The sequence below is a fragment of the Theropithecus gelada genome, chromosome 3, assembly GCF_003255815.1.
Source record: "Theropithecus gelada isolate Dixy chromosome 3, Tgel_1.0, whole genome shotgun sequence".
Lineage (NCBI taxonomy): Eukaryota > Metazoa > Chordata > Mammalia > Primates > Cercopithecidae > Theropithecus > Theropithecus gelada.
The window spans coordinates 23546936-23567788 of record NC_037670.1 but is presented as its reverse complement, the minus strand read 5'-3'; the positions used below and the strand labels follow the sequence as shown (position 1 = coordinate 23567788).

General features: G+C 42.6%; 1 protein-coding gene across 2 annotated transcripts in view; it reads right to left on the bottom strand.

Annotated features, from left to right (window-relative positions):
* Positions 1–6613: 6613 nt before the first annotated feature.
* LCA5L (LCA5L, lebercilin like) overlaps positions 6614–20853 on the bottom strand; it is a 44082-nt gene continuing 29842 nt past the window's right edge. For both annotated transcript variants that reach the window (XM_025378238.1, XM_025378237.1), the window contains 4 exons: positions 12555–12639; positions 11107–11210; positions 10817–10934; positions 6614–7498 (listed from right to left, as the gene is read on the bottom strand). In XM_025378238.1, the coding sequence (XP_025234023.1) occupies positions 6768–7498; positions 10817–10934; positions 11107–11210; positions 12555–12639 (1038 nt within the window). In that variant the 3' untranslated portion in view covers positions 6614–6767. The remainder of the gene's footprint in view (positions 7499–10816; positions 10935–11106; positions 11211–12554; positions 12640–20853) is intronic.

Here is a 20853-nt window from a genome sequence, read left to right as displayed (position 1 = left end):
GGATTACAGGCCTGAGCCACGGTGCCCAGCAGGTTTTTGTTTTTATTTTAAAAATACTGGATCTATTTTATAATTTTATGTGAAAACAGGTATCTCTTTGATTTAAAATACGTCTAAAGCACTGGTCGCGGTGCCTCACACCTGTAATCCCAGCACTTTGGGAAGCTGAGGTGGGCGGATCACGAGGTCAGGAGTTCAAGACCAGCCTGACCAATATGGTGAAACCCCGTCTCTACTAAAAATACAAAAATTAGCCAGGCGTGGTGGCGCACGCCTGTAATCCCAGCTACTCAGGAGGCTGAGGCAGGAGAATCGCTTGAACCCAGGAGGTGGAGGTTGCAGTGAGCCAAGATCACACCACTGCACTCCAGCCTGGGTGACAGAGCGAGACTCTGTCTCAAAAAAAAAAAAAAAAAAAATCTAAAGCTCTCTTCATAACAATTTTTTTTGGTCATAAATTTATGGTAAATCAGGGAAAGTTTTTAATATATAAATCCATAATCTTTTTTTTTTTTTTTTTTTGAGGCGGAGTCTCGCTCTGTCACCCAGGCTGGAGTGCGGTGGCCGGATCTCAGCTCACTGCAAGCTCCGCCTCCCGGGTTCACGCCATTCTCCTGCCTCAGCCTCCCGAGTAGCTGGGACTACAGGCGCCCGCCACCTCGCCCGGCTAGTTTTTTGTATTTTTTTAGTAGAGACGGGGTTTCACCGTGTTAGCCAGGATGGTCTCGATCTCCTGACCTCGTGATCCGCCCGTCTCGGCCTCCCAAAGTGCTGGGATTACAGGCTTGAGCCACCGCGCCCGGCCTTTTTTTTTTTTTTAAATAGAGACAGGGTCTCATTATGTTCCCCATGCTGGTCTCAAACTCTTGGGCTCAAGTGCTGGGATTACAGACATTAGCCACCAAGCCCAGCCCATAATCATTTTTTACAGGTTTTATGTGCTCCTGTTGCCGCCATAGGGGCTGGAATGCTAGGCAAACTGGTTTACTTTCCCCTGACCTGGCGGGCTCTCTGACCTTCCATAGTTTTTCTTACACAGTGCTTTGTGGGAGAGAGAGTGTGTGTGTGTGTGTGTGTGTGTGTGTACGTATGTGCTGACGGCCCCCCTGGAACCAGAGCTTTAGACTTAATAAAGCTTTCTCTGACCCCCTTATGGTAGTGATTTTTCTTTCCTATCCATCATGTGAGCATTTAAAGTAGTAGCTGTATGACTGATTGGTGGTATCTGCTGTTGCGGTTTTGTTTCTAATGTTGTAGATCCTTTTTCGTGTGTGTGATAAAAGGTTATTTCAGTGATGCTGCAAGCGCCTTTAGGGCCTGGGATTATCCCTGAGCTTTTCTGTACTCCTCCAGCATGCCTTCAGTCAGTACCCAGGAGTATTTAACTCAGAATCACATAATGGTTTTCCACTAGAGCCATGTATGGAGTCTGTTTTCTTTGCAGTTGAAATGTTAGCAATTAACAACTGTCAGGAGAATTTTCTAAGTGCTGCTGTCTTATAAGGCCTGCAGTATAGAGCACTTTGGTGATGTCACAGATTCAAAGCCACACGTGATTGGTTTGAACACCACTGGAATCCCAGGCCAGGCAGCTCATTCTGTCTCTGGGCCCAGGGTTCTTGTGTGGTTTGGCTTTCCTGCATGCGCCTTTGGGATCTAATGTGTATAAATCTGTCGACACTCAGAGTGCTGACTCTTACCAGTGAATTCAGTCTTAAATTGCATGAATATTGTGTACTTTTGGCCAATATTGTGGGTAAAGATATTGGACTCTAAAGGGTAGGGCAGTCATTCCTTTATATTGGCCAAATTCTTTTCCTGTATTTTTTTTTTTTAAGAGACAGGGTCTCATTCTGTCACCCAGGCTGGAGTGCAGTGGCGTGATCATAGCTCACTACAACCTCGTGCTTCTGGGCTCAAGCGATCCTCCAGCCTTGGCCTCCTGAATAGCTGGGATTACAGGCATGCGTCACCATGCCTGGCTGTTTCTCATTTTTTAGAGAGCGGGGTCTGACTGTGTTACCCAGGCTGGTCTCGAACTCCTGGACTCAAGTGATCCTCCTGCCTCAGCCTGCTGTGCAGCTGGGACAACAGGTGTGTACCACAACTGTGGGCTCATTTTAAAATTTTTTTAGAGATGGGGTCTTGCTATGTTGTCCAGGCTGGTTTCAAACTCCTGTCCTCAAGTGATCTTCTGCCTCAGCTTCCCAGAGTGCTGTGATTATAGGTGTGAGCCACTGTGCCCAGCCATTGTTCCTGAATCTTTTTAAAAAATAGTTTTTATTAAATATTGAGAGGTATAAAATATTTAAAATATGTAAATTTTAAAGAATGAAAATACAAATCTTTGTATCTTTCACCCAAGTTTTAGAAGAACCTTTGCGATCCCAACTGAGCAAAGGTAACACCATTGCTCTGAATTTTATCATTTCCTATTCGTCATGGTCGTATCACATATTTGAATCTGTAAAAATACGTTGTTTGGTTTCGTATGCTCTTCAGCACACGGACATGGCTGTTGTTTTGTGCTTCACTTTACTGTGCTCCGTAGACACTATCTTTTTCACAAATTGAGGGTTTGTGGCCACCCTGCATCGACCAAGTCTGTCAGCGCCGTTTATCCACAGCATGTGCCCACTTTGTGTCTCTGTGTCACGTTTTGGGGGTTCTCACGACATTTCATATTTTTTCATTATTATATGTTATGGTGGTCTGTGACCAGTGATCTTTGATGTTACTATGGTAATTGTTTTGGGGCATCAACAATTACACCCGTACGAGGCAGCAGATTTAATGTATAAATGTGTGGGTTCTGACTGCTCCACTGACTTGGCCATTCCCGTCTCTCCCCGCTCCCCAGGGCTCCCTATTCCTTAAGACACAAAAATGTTGAAAGTAGGGCAACATTGGCCCCTAATTTCAATAATAATGGTGGCTTCTAAACGTTCAAGTGAAAGAAGAGTTGCATGTCTTCCGTGCTAGCTTTTCTTTTAATTAATTTGAGATGGAATCTTGCTCTGTTGCCCAGGCTGGAATGCAGTGGCGTGATCTCGGCTCACAGCAACCCCCGCCTCCTGGGTTTATGCGATTTTCCTGCCTCAGCCTCCTGAGTACCTGGGATTACAGGCATGCAGCACCACGCCTGGCTCATACTTGTATTTTTAGTAAGAGACGGGGTTTCACTATGTTGGCCAGGTTGGTCTCGAACTCCTGGCCTCAAGTGATCTGCCTGCCTCAGCCTCCCAAAGTGTTGGGATTACAGGCTTGAGCCACCTGTAAAGAATCTGAGTTCTTTACTTACAATTTTTTAGTTCACTGAGCTGGAGACCCCAGGGAGGTCCCAGCATTGTATGGAAAAGGGACCCCCTAACTTGGGCTGCCTGGGTTTTGTCCTCAGGAGGAGTCTGTGATGCTCAGTTCTCTAATTTCGGCAAATGCCCTTTAGGCAGAAGCTTACTTTAGTGCTTTGCTTACTTATCTCCTCGGGTGCCTAATTTCGTTGAGTGTTTACCAGCTGACCAGCCGATTTAGAAACGTTTTCTATCGTTAGTACGGCATTTTTAGCTTTTGTTCCGGCAAGAGTGTTGCAGTACCTTCTCTCTCAGAGCTCAGGAAATAGATTTGTTTTTAAACATCTTTTTTTCCATGATCGTAGAGTTATGTTCATTATAGCAAACATGCAAAAGAAAGCCAAAGTAGAAAACACTAAAAATAAATTAAAAATTGGCCCTAATCTCATACCTCAGAGATAAAAAGTTAGCATGTTAATCTGTGACCCTCTAACTTTTTTATGCATATAATTAAGATGACTAGACAACAACAGGCTTAGATTCTGTTTTTATTAAATTAGTTCTCTACACTTCTAAATATAGCTATGATTTAATATTATGATATTAAATCATAATATTTCTATGATATAATATTATTTGTGCTTTTATTGTGGGTGGGCATACGAAAAGATCCCTTGGAAGATCCTCTATCTGCTATGAAGCTGGAGTAGACATTGTCATGTTACTCAGCATACCATTTCCAGGAGTCCTTTTAATACATTCCTCCAGAATTTAGGCCACTATGTCATCTCACTGCATTTGCGTATTTCCCCTTAGGAGCGTGTGAGAGCTCTCCCTCCCTCCCTCCCCTTACCCATTCTGTCCTCTTCTTTTGTATCTTATTGCACCTTGCTTTTTATAAAAGATCAAAGCATATGCCAATTGTAGTGATCTAGGCTCACTTCAAACTCTGCCTACCAGGTTCACACCATTCTCCTGCCTCAACCTCCCGAGTAGCTGGGACTACAGGTGCCCGCCACCACGCCCAGCTGACTTTTTGTTATTTTTTAGTAGAGACGGGTTTCACCGTGTTCGCCAGGGTGGTCTTGATCTGACCTCATGATCCACCCGCCTCGGCCTCCCAAAGTGCTGGGATTACAGGCGTGAGCCACCGCGCCTGGTCTACTATTTTTATTCTTATTATTTTTTGAGATGGAGTCTCACAATGTTGCCCAGGCTGGAGTGCAGTGGTGCGATCTCGGCTCACTGCAACCTTCACCTCCCAGGTTCAAGCAATTCTCCTGCCTCAGCCTCCCATGCAGCTGGGACTACAGGTGCTGGCCACCACGCATGGCTAATTTTTGTATTTTTAGTAGAGACAGGGTTTCACCATGTTAGTCAGGCTGGTCTTGAATTCCCGACCTCAGGTGATCTGCCTGCCTCAGGCTCCCAAAGTGCTGGGATTACAGGTGTGGGCTACCGCGCCTGGCTATATATTTATTTTTATATCTTTTGAGACAGGGTCTTGCTCTGTCACCCAGGCTGGAGTGCCGTGGCATGATCCTGGCTCACTGCAACCTCCACCTCCCAGGTTCAAGTGATTCTCCTGCCTCAACCTCCTGGGTAGCTGCCATTGCAGTTAATATTACACACCAACCCATAAACGTCATTGGAAAGGAAATAGTATGGTCTAGATTATAAACAACTCCCCCTTATAACTAAATGAAGGTAAGCTAAATAAAATGGGGCTGGGAGTATAGCCTCCTTTTTATAGTCCTAATTTAAAATATCCTAAGTTTAGTAAATGTGTTAGTTAGGACTGAGCAGCTATCTTGAATAAACACCAGCAGGGCCATGGCACTCTTACAGTTTTTAGAACAAGATTAACAGAAAAATGGTCAACGTAGAGGTATGCAACAAATCTCAATAAATGATACTGGATCTCAGGTGTACACAAGGAAAGCATCACCCACAAAGGCAGGACATTGGATACCCAGGTTAGCTGAATAAGAGAAACTCAAAAATGATTGTCATGGCTGGGCATGGTGGCTCACACCTGTCATTCCCAGCACTTTGGGAGGCTGAGGTAGGTGGATCACCTGAGGTCAGGAGTTCAAGACCAGCCTGGCTAACCTGGCAAAACCATTTTTGGTCTCTCATAAAAATACAAAAATTAGCTGGGTGTGGTGGTGCACGCCTGTAATCCCAGCCACTCAGGAGGCTGAGACACGAGAATCACTTGAACCCCGGGGGGTGGAGGTTGCAGTGAGCCAAGATTGTTATCACTACACTCCAGCCTGGGTGACACAGCAAGACTCTGTCTCAAAAAAAAAAAAAAAAAAAAATTCCATAAAACTAAGCTTGGTAATCACTATATATATATATACACACACACATATACACACACACACATATATATACAGATACATCATACAGATACATATCTGTATTTTTTTTTTTTCTTTGAGGTAGAGTCTTGCTCTGTCACCCAGGCTAGGGTGCAGTGGTGGGTGTTATTTTGGCTCACTACATCCTCTGCCTCTCGGGTTCCAGTGATTCTTCTGCCTCAGCCGCCTGGGAAGCTGCCATTACAGGCATGTGCTACCACACCCGGCTAATTTTTTGTGTTTTTAGTAGAGACAGGGTTTCACCATGTTGGCCAGGCTGGTCTCAAACTCCTGACCTCAGGTGATCCACCTACCTCGGCCTCCCAAAGTGTTGGGATTACTGGTGTGAGCCACGGCACCCAGCCAATGTTTTTTTGTTTTAGTAAAAAGAGTCTTTTGATCATATTGTTCCCTTTCAAAGCTGCTGCTACATTTTGTTTTTATTTTTTGAGACACAGCCTTACTCTGATTGCCCAAGCTGGAGTGCAGTGGCACGATCATATCTCACTGAAGCCTTGACCTGGGCTCAAGTGATTCTTTGACCTCAGCCTCCCAAGTACCTGGGACTACAGGCACACACCACCACACCTGGCTAATTCTTTTAATTTTTGTAGAGACGGGGTTGTGTCATGTTGCCCAGGCTGGTCTTAAACTCCTGGACTCAAGTGATCCTCCCGCCTTGGCCTCCCAAAATGCTGGCATTACAGACGTGAACCACTGCATCTGGCCTGCTTCCATGTTTTTAAGTTACAATTCAACTCTATTGCTGATAAATTTTGTTGTGTATGAGATGCATATGTTTTGAGTGACTAACTTAGAGTTACTAGCTATGGAGTCCCACAGAATACTAAAACCATATAGTAAACCAGTCTCCCAGAAGATAATGGATGTTTCAGTTGTAAAGATGTTAATTTGAAGTGTTATCATTGGCTAATATAAAATAGATTTTTTACTAGATTAGCAATAAAACAAAAATTTAATTATTGAAAGTCAATTAAGTACTAAAAGACACACACACATACACTCCCTCTCTCACACATTTCAAAAATAAGATGCAAGGCACATAAGTAGCATTATATCAAACCAGAATGCATTAGGATATTGATTATATTTAAATAATTATTTTTCTTTTTCCTTCTGTAGGTGACGATGGCTTAATAGAATTTACCACAGTTACTTTAGAGTCTCCGAAAGCATTGCTGGCGGAGGCCTGACTGGGAGGCAGGGGATGTGACTCCTTACTTTGCAAAGGCTCCTCTGAGCCTTTTGCAACACCAGGACTTGATTGGTCAGTTTTCAACACGTAGCCTGATCCAAAGAGTTCTTCCATGAGACTGCTTTTCTTATCTCTGAAAGTTGTATCCTTCGCTTTTATTCTGGAAGACTTGCCAAATGAGGGCTCATACCCACTGTCAGAATGCTCTAGCTCCATTTCCTCTCTGTTACTGAGATGCTTGCTTGTACTATGACTGTACTTCGTGTTGCCAGCATTGGCTGGCCCACCTGAAGCAGGAAGCCCATGATGCAGATTTTCAGTTGCTTCTGTGAATGAGTAATGCCTTCTTTGTCTGAGGGGGCCTTTCGTGTAGGGAGCAGTGCATTTGTCAGGTGTGTCATCCATGCCATTTCTCTGCATGCTTCTTTTAAACTTTTCTCTTACTAGAACATCTTCTTGAGTGCTTTCTCTTTCAGGATGAATAACTTCAATTATTTTTGGTGGTAATTCTTGCTCTTCTTTCACAAAAATGGTTTTCTTTTCTTGGTCTTCTTTTTTGTCTTTTTGTCTTCCAGTATTCTCCAGCAGTACTTGCACTTCCAAATGTTTCTCTTCCCTTGATAAATCTGTATTAGAAAAATAGGCAATTTAGTGCTGTTTAAAATGAATGGATCTCTATTTCAGGATGGCATGTCTAGGACACTTATTTGCACCACCTCACAAGCACATTGAAATGACAGAAAAGGTAAGAAAATAGATGCATAGACAATAGGTTACAGAGAAGGGTGATATTAACAAATGTGTTATGTTATAGTTTCTTAGAATTTCCCAAGCAAATGGGAATTATGAAACCAAAAGAAAAATGACATTCATTGAGGAAGAAATAAAATTTGCCAATAAGGTTATTAATAGACGTTCAACATTACTAACTGGATGTAGTGCCAGTTAAAACAGTGATGGCTGAGTGCAGTGGCTCACACCTGTAATTCCAGCACTTTGGGAGGCTGAAGCAGGAGGATTGCTTGAGCCCAAGAGTCTGAGACCAGCCTGGGCAACATAGCGAAACCCCATCTCTACAAAAAATACAAAAATTAGCTGGGCGTGGTGGTGCATGCCGGTAGTCCTGGCTACTCAGGAGGCTAAGGTGGGAGGATCACTTCAACCCAGGAGGACAAGACTGCAGTGAGCCGTGATTGTGCCACTGCATGCCAGCTTGGGCAACAGAGCAGAGCTGTTACAAAACAAAACAAAACAAAACAAACCAATGAGAACATTTTTCATCCATCCAATCGGCAAATAATTTCTAGAGCTGTTGAGAAGATGGGGCAACGGGAATGTTTGGTCCCCACTGGTGGGTGTGTTATTGGCACAGCGTTTTTGGATGGCAATTTGGCAGTATCAATCAACATTTTCAGTGAATATACTCTTAGACCCAACAACTTCTTCTTAGAACAAACCTACAAAAAACAGACAAAGATAAGTGCAACGATGTTCACTGCAGCATGGTTTAGTAACACTAAAACCTCCCAAACATCTGCCGAAGGAATCATGGTTAAATAAGGTATGGCATGTGCAGTCTGTGGAATTCCAGGCAGTTATTATAGACGATGAGCTGGATCCATGTGAACCGGTGGGGAAAGGTGTTCTCATACTAGAATATAAGCACATGAGGGCAGGGTTTTGCATTTGCTTCCTGCTGTCTCCCTAATGCCTAGAACAGTGTCTGACACATAGTGTATGCACACAAAGTATTTGTCAAATGAATGGATACACTTTCTAGGACAATATGAATTAGGACAATGGACTGAAAAATAAGCGGAAAACTTAAACACACCAGTGACCACAGTGCAATTGCAACTGATGATCAGTTTCCACCAAACTGCAACAGACAGAGTGGCTTTATGGGTGAGTTCTGTCAAACTACTGTGTTATTTAAACATTATTTGGCCTCACAACTAAGGTGAGGCCCTTCTTGGTCCTCTTCTGAATGCCCAATGTGTTCAACAAGGGCTCTCCATGCTGCCTACGGAACACGTCTGATTTGCAGCCCTGAGTAAACTCTGGGACTCATTCATCATGCATGTTCTTTCCTCAGAAGTTGCTCTTGCCCAGCCTTGCGGGACTGCACCCAGATCTCCCATGAGTGGTGATGTAACATGAAACAATGAGCCACATCTTCAAACTTCCAAAGGAAAATGACCCCCAACTTAGAGTTTCCTATCTAGGCAATTATGAATCAAGTGTAAGGGCAGAATAATGACACTTCCAGATGAGAGGTATACAAATTTACCTTACCCCCACCCATTTACAAGAAGCTTGTGAAGGTTGTGCTCTTTAAAACATGATGTAATTTACCATGAAAGAGGAGGACTTGGCTTAGGAAAGAGAAGATCCAGTAGAGAAGGGGAGTGACAGGAACCTGCAGGAAATGATGAAGGGCAATCCCAGGATGCTAGCTGCACACCAGAGATGAGGAGACAGACTGGGATCCCCGCTCCATTAGACCACCAGGTACCAAACACCAGGTGAGCCAGGGCCTTGGCCTGTCTTGCCCATGGCTGATGAAGTGGTGTACTCTCTATCAAGCCCTGCAGCCTGGGCCAGCTGAGGACTCTCCTTGCACCCCACAGAAGCAGTTTGTTTCCACCTACTCCCAAGAGCTGGAGGTAAGCTTTGGTGATCTTAGAATAAGAAATTTTGAGCTGCCCGTTCTCTCGGCCCTAGCTCTCTGGGGCCTGCCCAGAAAAGCCCTGCCAGATCCCAGGATGATTCATGACCTCACCCACTGACTGGGCCCTTGTACATCCAGGGGAGCTGAAGCTGGAGTCCTTTTCCTGGAAGTCTTTATTCAAAAGTGGCAATATTGCCCTTTGCTCAGCTGGATTTGAATAATTTGCTACTCGGTTTTCCAAAGCTGAATATATTATTTAAGGATACTATTATGAAATGAATGTTTGTGTTCTTCCCTCCCAAATTTCATATGTTGAAGCCCTAACTCCCCAGTATGGCTATATTTGGAGACTGGGTCTTTAAGGAAGTAATTAAGGTTAAATGAGATCACAAGGTTGGGGCCTTCATGATGGAATTAGTATCCTTATAAAAAGAAACAGTGGAGCACTGGTGCTCTCTCCCTGACCCTCCTTGTGCAAGCACTAAGGAAAGGCCACATGAAGACATAGTGAGAAGTGAGGCATCTAAAGCCAGGAAGAGAGCCCCAGCCAGAAGCCAAAGGGCTAGAACCTTGATCTTGGACTTCCCAGCCTCCAGAACCATGAGAAAATAAATAAATGTTGTTTAAGCCAGCAGTCTATGGTATTTTCTTATGGCAGCCCAAGCAGACGAATATAGCTATATATAGACAGGGAGCTGTGAGGGAAAGCAAGGGAATGACTGGCCTAAAACCCAAGATGGTGGTTGTTTCTGGTGGGCAGGGTGAGGGGATACGATTGTGAAGGGCCCATGGGTGTTCCAGGGAGCACTCATGTACTGTTTTTTAAGCAGGGTACTGGGTACACAGGTGTTCCTTTTATTATAATTCTGGAAACTGTTTTATGATGTGTTTTTTTTTTTTTTTTTTGAGACGGAGTCTCACTCTGTCACCCAGGTTGGAGTGCAGTGGCATGATCTCAGCTCACTGCAACCTCTGCCTCCTGGGTCCAAGTGATTTTCCTGCCTCAGCCTCCTGAGTAGTTGGGATTACAGGTGCACACCACCATGTCCAGTTAATTTTTGCATTTTTAGTAGAGACAGGGTTTCACCATGTTGGCCAGGCTGGTCTCAAACTCTTGACCTCAGGTGATCCGCCCACCTCGGCCTCCCAAAGTGCTGGGATTACAGGCCTGAGCCACCATGCCCAGCTGTTTTACGTGTGCTTTATATACACATATAGTAATTCACAATAAAAAAATCCAGTAAGACAGACTTTAAAAAGTTGTTAAAATTACCTTCATATTTTGTCTTAGAATCCTCTTGCTTTGGTAGTTTATTGACACAGTGAGGAATTTCACGATTTATTTCAGTTGATTTTTCTTTACGATCCATGTTTCCTGTTGCCTTTTTACCCTATGATTTAGAAAAGCAGCAAAAACACATTTTGGGGGGTCTAGATAACTTTAAATTGCATTTTAGTCTAACGATTACAAATACTTTTCACATAGAACAAGTGACTATAGCCTAATTTATTTTTGTTAAGACATGTTTAATTAGATACTGTAAGATTCCAAGTTTGCTGTACCTTAGTTGTCAAAGGTGCAACATCTGATTTTTGGGTTCCCTGGTGTCTCATACTTGTGAATGGCAAACTTTTTCTGTCTGCTTGGACTGATTTTGTTGAAGAAACTATAGAACAGGTAGATTATATGTAAGAAACATATTTTACATTTGGATGCAATATTGATTTTAAATATAAAATAATATTAATGCAATGTAATAATAAAGTAGACTAAGTATTTTCTAAATATTCTATATATATATAGCATTTGCTAAGTTTCCTGTTTTTCCCTTCAGGGCCCTTGCTTTGTCTTACTTTGGGCCCCACAGTGTTAGAGTACAAAACAAGTAGGTGTTAGGATAAGACAGTGTTGCTGTTGGAGGACAAGGCTGTCCTTTGTGGATGGGATTCAACAAGGCAGACGTGTAGTTGTGAGAGGCCAGGCCACTGAGCCATCCTGTAGCAGAGCTCTTGATTATCAGTGGTTAGACTGTCTGTGCTAAAGCACATGACCACTAAGTCTAGACTGCACTTGCCCTGAAAAGTGAAGGAAATTATATCTTTTAAACACCCCCTTGGTTGATTCATCATCTCTATTATTCTAGATTATAAGCCAGAAGCAAACAAAGGCAGGCAAGGAAATTTGAGCTTGTTGCATCTGGAAGTAAACATGTAGTTACTTCTAATAAAACAGGGCTGAGTATTCCTATGCTACTTCTGAGTCGAATCTGTTGCTGGGAGATCTTGGGGGGAAGTGCATGTGGTCTTGAAGGAAAGAAGACTCTTCACCAATGAGAGGTATACACTAATGATAGTGGCATCAGTAGAGACGAATCTCAAAAACATTATGCTGAACAAAAGAAGCCAGATACAAAAGAGTTCATGCTGTGGGAGTCTACTTACGCGAAGTTCTAGAACAGACAAACTAAGCTATTGTGACCAAAGGAAAGTCAGTGGTTGCCAGGTGAGGTAGGGGGCTACTGACTGCAGGCACCCGAGGAAGCTTCCTGGGGAGGTGGAAATATTCCATATCTTGACTAGGGTGGTGGCTCCATCGGTAAAAGCATCTGTCAAAACCCACTGAGCTGCGTACACACTTAAAATGGATGCATTTTACTGAGGTAAAGTATACCCCAATAAAGTTCATTTTGAAAAGCCATACACTGGCTAACAGATACACTTAGAAAGTTCCCTTTTTGGCAGACATTTTGCTTCAGGCTGAAGTTATCCTCTTGCTCCACCTGAAGAAAGGACATAAAGGGCTGTGCTGAGGGTGGGAGAACAGGAAAGCATTTCTCTTCCTTTCTAGCCATCTCATCATCTCAGTCTCATTATTCTTCTAGAATCACAAAATGTATTTTAATGCCTAATGAAGTGATTTTTGAAAGTATCCATTATTTTGGCTACATAAATTAGGACAATCTGACTAGATACTTAAAAATAGATTTTGAGCAAAAGTAATTAAAACATACCTTTTGGATAGTCCTCTGTGTCGTGTAAATTTTTAAGTATTCGATGACTATAGATGTTTTTAATTTCAAGCTCACGATCCTTTTCCTAAAAAGAACCACAAAACCAATTTTTCTATAAATGTTTGCTTTTGTCAACCCTGATTTCTTTTAAAAACAATTTAAATGAGCTCAATATTCTTTGAATAAAATCTATAGATCTTAGAAGAAAAAGAAATAGGCCATATCATCCTATACCATCCCTGACATCAAAAAGTACTAGCTTTTTAAACAAAGTGACACATTATTGTAATTGGGACAGTATTTTTGAAGAGCCTTGCGGGTAAGCTTGTCCACTGTTTTCCTTCTGTCCTGTGGGCCTTGAAGTTTATGAAATATTCTTCTGTACTGTGCCCTACAGTAGCCACTAGCTATATGTTGTGATTTCATTTAAATGAAATTAAATTAAAATTTAGGTCGTCAGCCATACTATTGTATTTCCACTAAGTGGTCAGCAGCTGCGTGTGACTAGTGACTACAGTATTGGATGGCACAGGTGAACATTTCTGCCATCTAGTAGAAAGGTCTATGAGACAGGGCTACATCTAGACAAGGGCAGTGGGGGGAAAGCCTAGAATAAGGGTATCATTGTTCCATTTTAAATTTCAATATTGACTTTTTTGAGTCTTGGCAAAACAGATGTTTTGAAACCTTAACTTGTTGAGGAACAAAAAAAGGTTTTTATTAAATATCAAATGCCCCTTCTCATATGTACACCAGGAGGCAAGAAAGGCTTTGGACTCACGACCATTGAATTTTAGTAACAACCATGGTTAAGAGAGGTGGGCATATATGAAGTAAGGAGGAAGGAAGCCAGGGATGTCAGTGTGACAGACGTGCATGTGCACACACATGCACATACACACACAGAGGTGGGTGGGGAGGGGTGGGGGGAGGGAGGGAGGGAGAGAGAGAGAGAGAGCACTCGTCTCCTTGTGCTCCTTAGGGTCAAATCTATGGGCCAAGGGATATTCAGGGGGTAACATCTCTGCAGTTTGGGAAAGTCTCAGTGCAAGAGGCCTCAGTGTGGTCCAGGAAAATTGCAAGCCCCTTGAAAAGCACCTCCCTGCCCCATTCATCATGGAGCTAAAGTAACGTGGTATTGCCCAAGTGGTAAGTCAGAAAGGGCTAAATACTCTCTCCAGGCCAGAGACTGTGCTTCCCTTCCCTGTGCAACCAGTGGGACCTGTGGAGGGAGCTGCACCTGCTCTGGAGTCCTTAAGGTTACAGGTCCAGGTGCTCCCATAGCACAGGCTTTGCGATAGAGAATCTAGCCAGAGATCAGATGGAGGATGCATCTCAGAGCATTTGCATCAACAGTCAGCAAGGGAAGATCACCAGGATTTATTTGACCAGACGGAGAAGAGGCCAGGAGTTTTAGCAGCCACATTCAGTACACATCAGAAAGGGTCCTGGGAATTTAAGACCAGTCACTCATCAGGAGAAGCAGGTGTAGAGAGGGGCCAGAGGGCAGAACACAGACCAGAGGCCTCTTTTCCGCTCCACCAAGAGTACACATATGTTTTCTCTCATGCCCAGGATGCCATCTCCACTGAGACAGAAGATAGGGATGAGCAAAAAGTCTGCAAGTCTAAGAGACAACCTAGCATAAGACTGTTTGGAGTTAGAAGAGACTGTGATGAGCTTGTATCCATTTCTCCTTGTCCAACTGCCACCCTCATCCCTAACTTGTGGGACTGGGACTCATAAGGAAGTATGGCTCAGTTACAGAAAATAAAGAACATGACATATTTTTGTACCTGAATTGTACAGTGTAGATTTTCTACTCATTTGAATCATAAAATTAGTTTATTATCAGAGGTACACAAAGGGATAAAACACGAGAATATTAATCTTTTCTAGAATTTAAGTTTCTGGAGGCAAAAATGTTAACAGTTCATCTCCCTTTTCTTATTGTGGTAACACGTAGCCAAAAGAACAGTAAATGCTGACAGTTCATCACCATGAAAAGTTGATCAGGTATATTCTGGATAATAGCTTTCAGATGAAGGATACTGTGTAAAACATTTTAGAATGGTTTTTCATCCATACTGGTTAAGAAACATTTTCATATTTACAGGGACAAATTTTGGTTACCTGAAAAATTCAGTTCTATCTTTTGATTTGGTCTGGACACTTGGAGGTCAGCAACAGAGAGCAGGAATGAGGCAGAGCAAGAACAGAACAACAAGGGGCCGCCACAGGGGCGGCGGGGGTCAAATGGAAGCAACCTGGAGGATAGTTCTCCTTGAGGCTTGGAGCGGAGCTTCAGGTTGGGCACCACGACAGAGCTGGGCCAGAAGTCTAACACAGCAGGCTGGAACACAACCCGGGAGACTCGTGTAGTTGGGTTCAATCAGTCAAGGCAAACAAGAAGACAGTCCGTGGCTGGGAATGTTCATGGAATGCTCGTGGAATACTCAGCGCAGAGACTCCCCGCAAGCGCGAGGGTATCAAGTAAGAGTTAAAGGGGAAGTTGGGTCATGGTGTGGAATCATATTAAGGTCAGCGTTGATGGCTTGCAGAACTTAGATAGAAAGCACTGTCTTAATGCAGGAGTGTGACTGTAGCCTGGGTATAAGACGGGTGGCAGTACCTCATGTGGGAGCTGTGGAAGGCTGATATCCCTCTTCTTACTTCGGCTCATACTCCAGAAGTGGGCCTAGACCTCGGTGTGGGATGACTTTGAAAATGAGTTTCAAAATAAAGAAACAGAACTTTTGACCTTTGGGACCAGACTCTTCCAAGCTCAAACAATGACTTTCGTTAATGTGGCAGACTGTATTTTCCTAGAATTCCCACGACAAGATTTCTAGTCCCATATGCTCTTCAAGGACCTTGTGACACCCTACCAAGAGGTGGAGTTCACTGCTTGAACTGCCTAGGACCACCTTGTCACTGCAGAAGTGATGCTGTGTGACTGCCAAGGCTAGGTCATAAAAGGCAGTATTGCATCTGTCCGGTTCTCTCTCTCTCTGTCTCTGTCTCTGTCTCTCTCTCTCTCTGTGTGTGTGTGTGTGTGTGTGTATCTGTACATATTTTAGTTTGTGATTGTCTATGTTTGGTTTCCTTAATCTAAAAAAAAAGAAAACCCCCTTTTTTATCTTCCAGAAATTCTTTGTTAGATCTGGTAGTTTTGGTATCCTTTCTGAGATTCTGGATTATTTTATTTATTTTTAGAGACAAGAGTCTCTCTGTTGCCCAGGCTGGAGTGCAGTGGTGCCATCACTAAAGCCTCCAACTCCTGGGCTCAAGAGATCCTCCTGCCTCAGCCTCTGGAGTAGCTGGGATTACAGGTGTGTGCCATCATGCCCAGATAATTTCTAAATTTTTTTGTAGAGACAGGCTTTGTTCTGTTGCCTTGGCTGGTCTTGACTTCTTGGGCTCAAAAGATCCTTCTGCCTCAACTTCCCAAAAAATAGTGTAAGCCACCATGCCTGGCTTGGAGCGTTATTTTAAAAATACATTTTCTGTCATTTCTATGGGGCTTTGGCAGGGAGGGACAAAAAGCATGTGTTCGGGCCACCTTCTTGATCTAGCCATTTCTACTCTTTTAAAAATGCACAAAATATGTAATCTCAAAAACATTTTTCCCTTTGAAACTTTATTATACAAATTAAAAAAAAAATATATATATATATATTAAAAAAGTAGAATAGTACAGTCAACCTCCATGAGCCCATGCCCCGGCTTCACTAATGAACAGCTCATATCCTGTTTCCCACTCTCTCTGGCCCCACTCCCCAGCCCTGGCTTATTTGAAGCAAATCTAGCCCTCTAATAACTTATTTCAGTATCTGTAGCAAACAAGGGTATCCCTTTTAAAACCTAACTGCAGTGTCTTCATTCCACTTCCCCCAATCAATAATTCCTTCACATAACCAAATATCCAGTTTGTTTAACATTTTCCCCATTTTCTATCATTTTTAAAAGATTTGAATTAGAATCTAAACAAGGTTCAAAACACTGTGACTGATTAATATATCTCTTACTGTCTTTTAATCTATAGGTTCTCACTCTCACCTGTTATTTTTTCTGCTTTGCTACTTAATCGTAGAAATGGGGGTATCTGTAATGTAGTTTCCCACATTCTCACACTGCTGACTGCATCCCATCCTGAGCATGTTCTCCCCTCTGCTTTTCAATTGGTAGGTAGAGCCCAGTGTGTAACCAGGTTTAGGTTCGGTTCTTTGGCATGAGTAGGTGGTGGTGTGTACCTCTGTCAGGAAGCGCGTATCTCTTTTGTGATACTAGGAGCCATTGATGATCATTGATTAGAGCCATTAATTCATTAGGAGTTTCCAAAATAGTGATATTCTAATCTTGTCATTCCTTCTTCATTATTGAGTGGAATGCTTTTATAAGCAGGATCTTATCCTCTCACAAATGATTTGGTTACTCTGAGGAGTCGTTCATACAGGAAAGGTAAAAATGTTTGCTTCTTGTCCTCTACTGACCAGTCTTCAAAATAGCATGCTGTTCCCTAGCATCCTCCACAAGTGACTCATCACTGAGGCGTTTAGTTTTTTAAGTCTCATTATGAACTGTGGGTTCATTTGATAAGTTTTAACCCAGGCAGTTATCTTCATTGATCCTCAAATTTCCCCATCTTTGGCCAGTAGGAACCTATTCTAGATGGGCCTGAGTCCTTTTGATACTACCCTAATGGTCCTTCATAGCTTCCTTGCTTTTGTATGACAATACGTTCCAGGCCCATCTAATGTATTTCCTGTACCAGACCTAGAATTTTTTAGGGAGCCTTGGTTTGTTTTAGTGGGATATGGAACTTACAGACCATAACCTGGGTGCTGGGGGTATTCATTGCTCCTGGTTACTCTGAGAATATTGCATACTTTCACTTCAGATCAAAATCAGGACTATAGGATTTTTATTTGACTCTCTCTTCTGTACTTTTTTTTTGTCCATCCCCCAAATCCCAGTTCTCAATGACACCACCATAATCTATCAGGAGCTGTAGCCCATAAGATATACACAACATTCTCAAAACAACAACGTCACCATCATTACCAACAATATCATTACTAAACAGTGTCAGATTTTTTGTAAAGTTATTTGTGTCCTTACAGTGTATCTCACTGGCCATATGCAATGACATTATGTGTTTTGAGTCACTTGGAATGACTTCCTTCTGTGGCTTTGTGCCACCAATAGGATATAGTCAGCGTTCCCTGTCCACAGGTTCTGCATCCTGCGGTTACAAAGGGCTAACTGTATACACATTTGGGTTCATCTGCATTTTACTTTGGATATTTAGGGATATTTTATTTTATTTTATTATTTATTTTATATTTTAATTTAATTTAATTTAATTTAATTTAATTTAATTTAATTTATTTTTGAGAGAGTCTCGCTCTGTCACCCAGGCTGGAGTGCAATGGCATGATCTCAGCTCACTGCAACCTCCGCCTCCCGGGTTCAAGCGTTTCTCCTGCCCCAGCTTCCCGAGTAGCTGGGATTACAGGAATGCACCATCACACCTGGCTAATTTTTTTATTTTTGTATTTTTGTAGAGATGGGGTTTCACCATGTTGGCCAGGTTGATCTTGAACTCCTGACCTCAGGTGATCCGCCCACCTCGGCCTCCCAAAGTGCTGGGATTACAGGCATGAGCTGCCGTGCCCAGCTGCTTTTTAATTTTTTTTTACATTTAATTCTGCTTCATACTTACGGAAAGATTTACATGGTTCCACAAAGAAATCTAGGTTCTAGAGCTGTCCCTTCTACTCTATTCTCTTTTTTTCTGCTGTTATCCTATTATTGGTTTCTTTTTTAAATGTTGGCAAATAAGTGGATATATTTCTGTTGCTTCCTTTATCTTAAGTAGGTTTGTATTAGTCCGTTTTCAGGCTGCTGATAAAGACATAACTGAGACTAGGTAATTTATAAAGGACAGAGGTTTAATGGACTCACAGATCCACATGGCTGGGGAGGCCTCACAATCATGGTTGAAGACAAAGGAAGAGCAAAGGGACTTCTTACATGGCAGTGGGCAACAGAGGACTTGTGCAGGGGAGCTTCTTTTTATTTATTTATTTTTTATATATTTTTTAAGACAGAGTCTCGCTCTGCCGCCCAGGCTGGAGTGCGGTGGCGCGATCTCTGCTCACTGCAAGCTCCGCCTCCCGGGTTCACACCATTCTCCTGCCTCAGCCTCCCAAGTAGCTGGGACTATAGGTGCGTGCCACCATGCCCAGCTAATTTTTTGTATTTTTTAGTAGAGACAGAGTTTCACTGTGTTTGCCAGATGGTCTCGATCTCCTGACCTTGTGATCCGCCCGTCTCGGCCTCCCACGGTGCTGGGATTACAGGTGTAAGCCACCGCCTGGTGGGGGAGCTTCTTTTTATAAAACCATCAGATCTCGTGAGACTGATTCACTATCACCAGAACAGCACGGGAAAGACCTGCCCCTATGATCTAATTACCTCCTACCCATCCCTCCCATGACATGTGGGAATTCTGGGAGCTACAATTCAAGGTGAGATTTGGGTGGGGACACAGCCAAACCATATCAAGGATATTACAGTTTCGTCTGCCTCCCTTTCTTCACTTACCAATGTATCCTAGAGATTATTCCATAGTAGTGCATCAAGATTCTTCATTGCTATTTACAGATATATAGATATCCATTGTGTGGAGGTACATTTAATTTTCTTTTTAAAAATAAATTTGGATCTTACTGTATATAGAATTTTCTATCTTTTCATTAAGCATTTCTTTAAGTATTAAGCATTTCTCTGTTAAAAATGATTATTTTTATTTTTTATTTTTTTGAGATGGAGTCTTACTCTGTCACCCAGGGTGGAGTGCAGTGGCACAATCTCGGCTCACTGCAGCCTCTGCCTCCCAGGTTCAAGCAATTCTCCTGCCTCAGCCTCCCGAGTAATGGGATTACAGGCACACATCACCATGCCAAGCTAATTTTTATATTTTTAGTAGAGCTGGGGTTTCGCCATATTGGTCAGGCTGGTCTCGAATTCCCAACCACAGGTGATCTGCCCGCCTCAGCCTCCCAAAGTGCTGGGATTACAGGTGTGAGCCACTGCGCCTGGCAAGAAATGGTTTTTTTAATGGCTGCATATTATTCATATTCATATGTCTGCATGAGGAAGCACAAAATTTATTTTAAAATTCCCCAATTGTGTCTCCATATGGGTGTGTGTTTGCTGTGACCTGGGGATCTTGAAGTCTCTTCTGTTAGATTTCTCAGCTAGCTGCAATAGCCATGTCTATGTTCTGTGTATTCTTTTTGAAGTTTCCTGGAACTCCATAGAAAAAAGGAAAAGAACTCTTTTTTCTTCTTTACAAAGGGATAATTTTCTTTCTTCCATCCTCCAAATCCCAGTTCTCAATGATACCAACATAATTCATCAGATGAATTATCCAACTCGTCCAGCTCCATCCAAACTCCTCACCCCCCAGTATTCTTCTCCTGTCTCTCAGTGATCTCAAGGTTCCTGGGGAATCTAAATTGCCTACTTGTCATAAAATAGTTAAAGATCAGGCTGGGTGTAGTGGCTCACACCTGTAATCGTAACACTTTGGGAGGCCAAGGCAGGAGGACTGCTTGAGCCCAGGAGTTTGAGACCAGCCTGGACAACACAGTGAGACCTCGTCTCTACAAAAATTTTAAAAATTAGCTGGGTATGGTGGCATGTACCTGTGATCCTAGCTACTTGGGAGGCTGAGGTGGGAAGATCGCTTTAGCCCAGGAGTTTGAGGCTGCAGTGAGCCAAGATGGTGCCACCGCATTCTAGTCTGGGCAACACAGCAAGACCCTGTCTCAAAAAAAAAAAAAAAAAAAAAGGGAAATTATTGATATGGTGCTAAATTTCTTATGTTAATATCCTAGCCCCCACAGTGATACTTTTATGACCTGGGTCTTTTGGGAGGTGATTAGGTCACAAGGGCAGAATCCTAGTGAATGGGATTAGTGCCCTTGTAAAAGAGGCCTAAAGGAGCTCATTTTTGCCTTCCTTAAAAATAAAAAAAGTTAAAGATCCTTGTCTTAAAGAATCAAACTTAAGATTTATTAGTTGAGGCTTGAAACTGAGTGTTTCTTAAGCATCTTATCTAAATTGTTGGACATTTTACCAATCTTGAAGGCAGAAAGATAGCAAAAAGCCTGACAAAATATTTTAAAAAATTCTTATTTTTAAAGCAGTATACATATTTTTAAAAGACAGTTTTTCAAACACATTTGTAAGTAAAACTAAGATAAATTTATGAGTCATTAAAATTTAT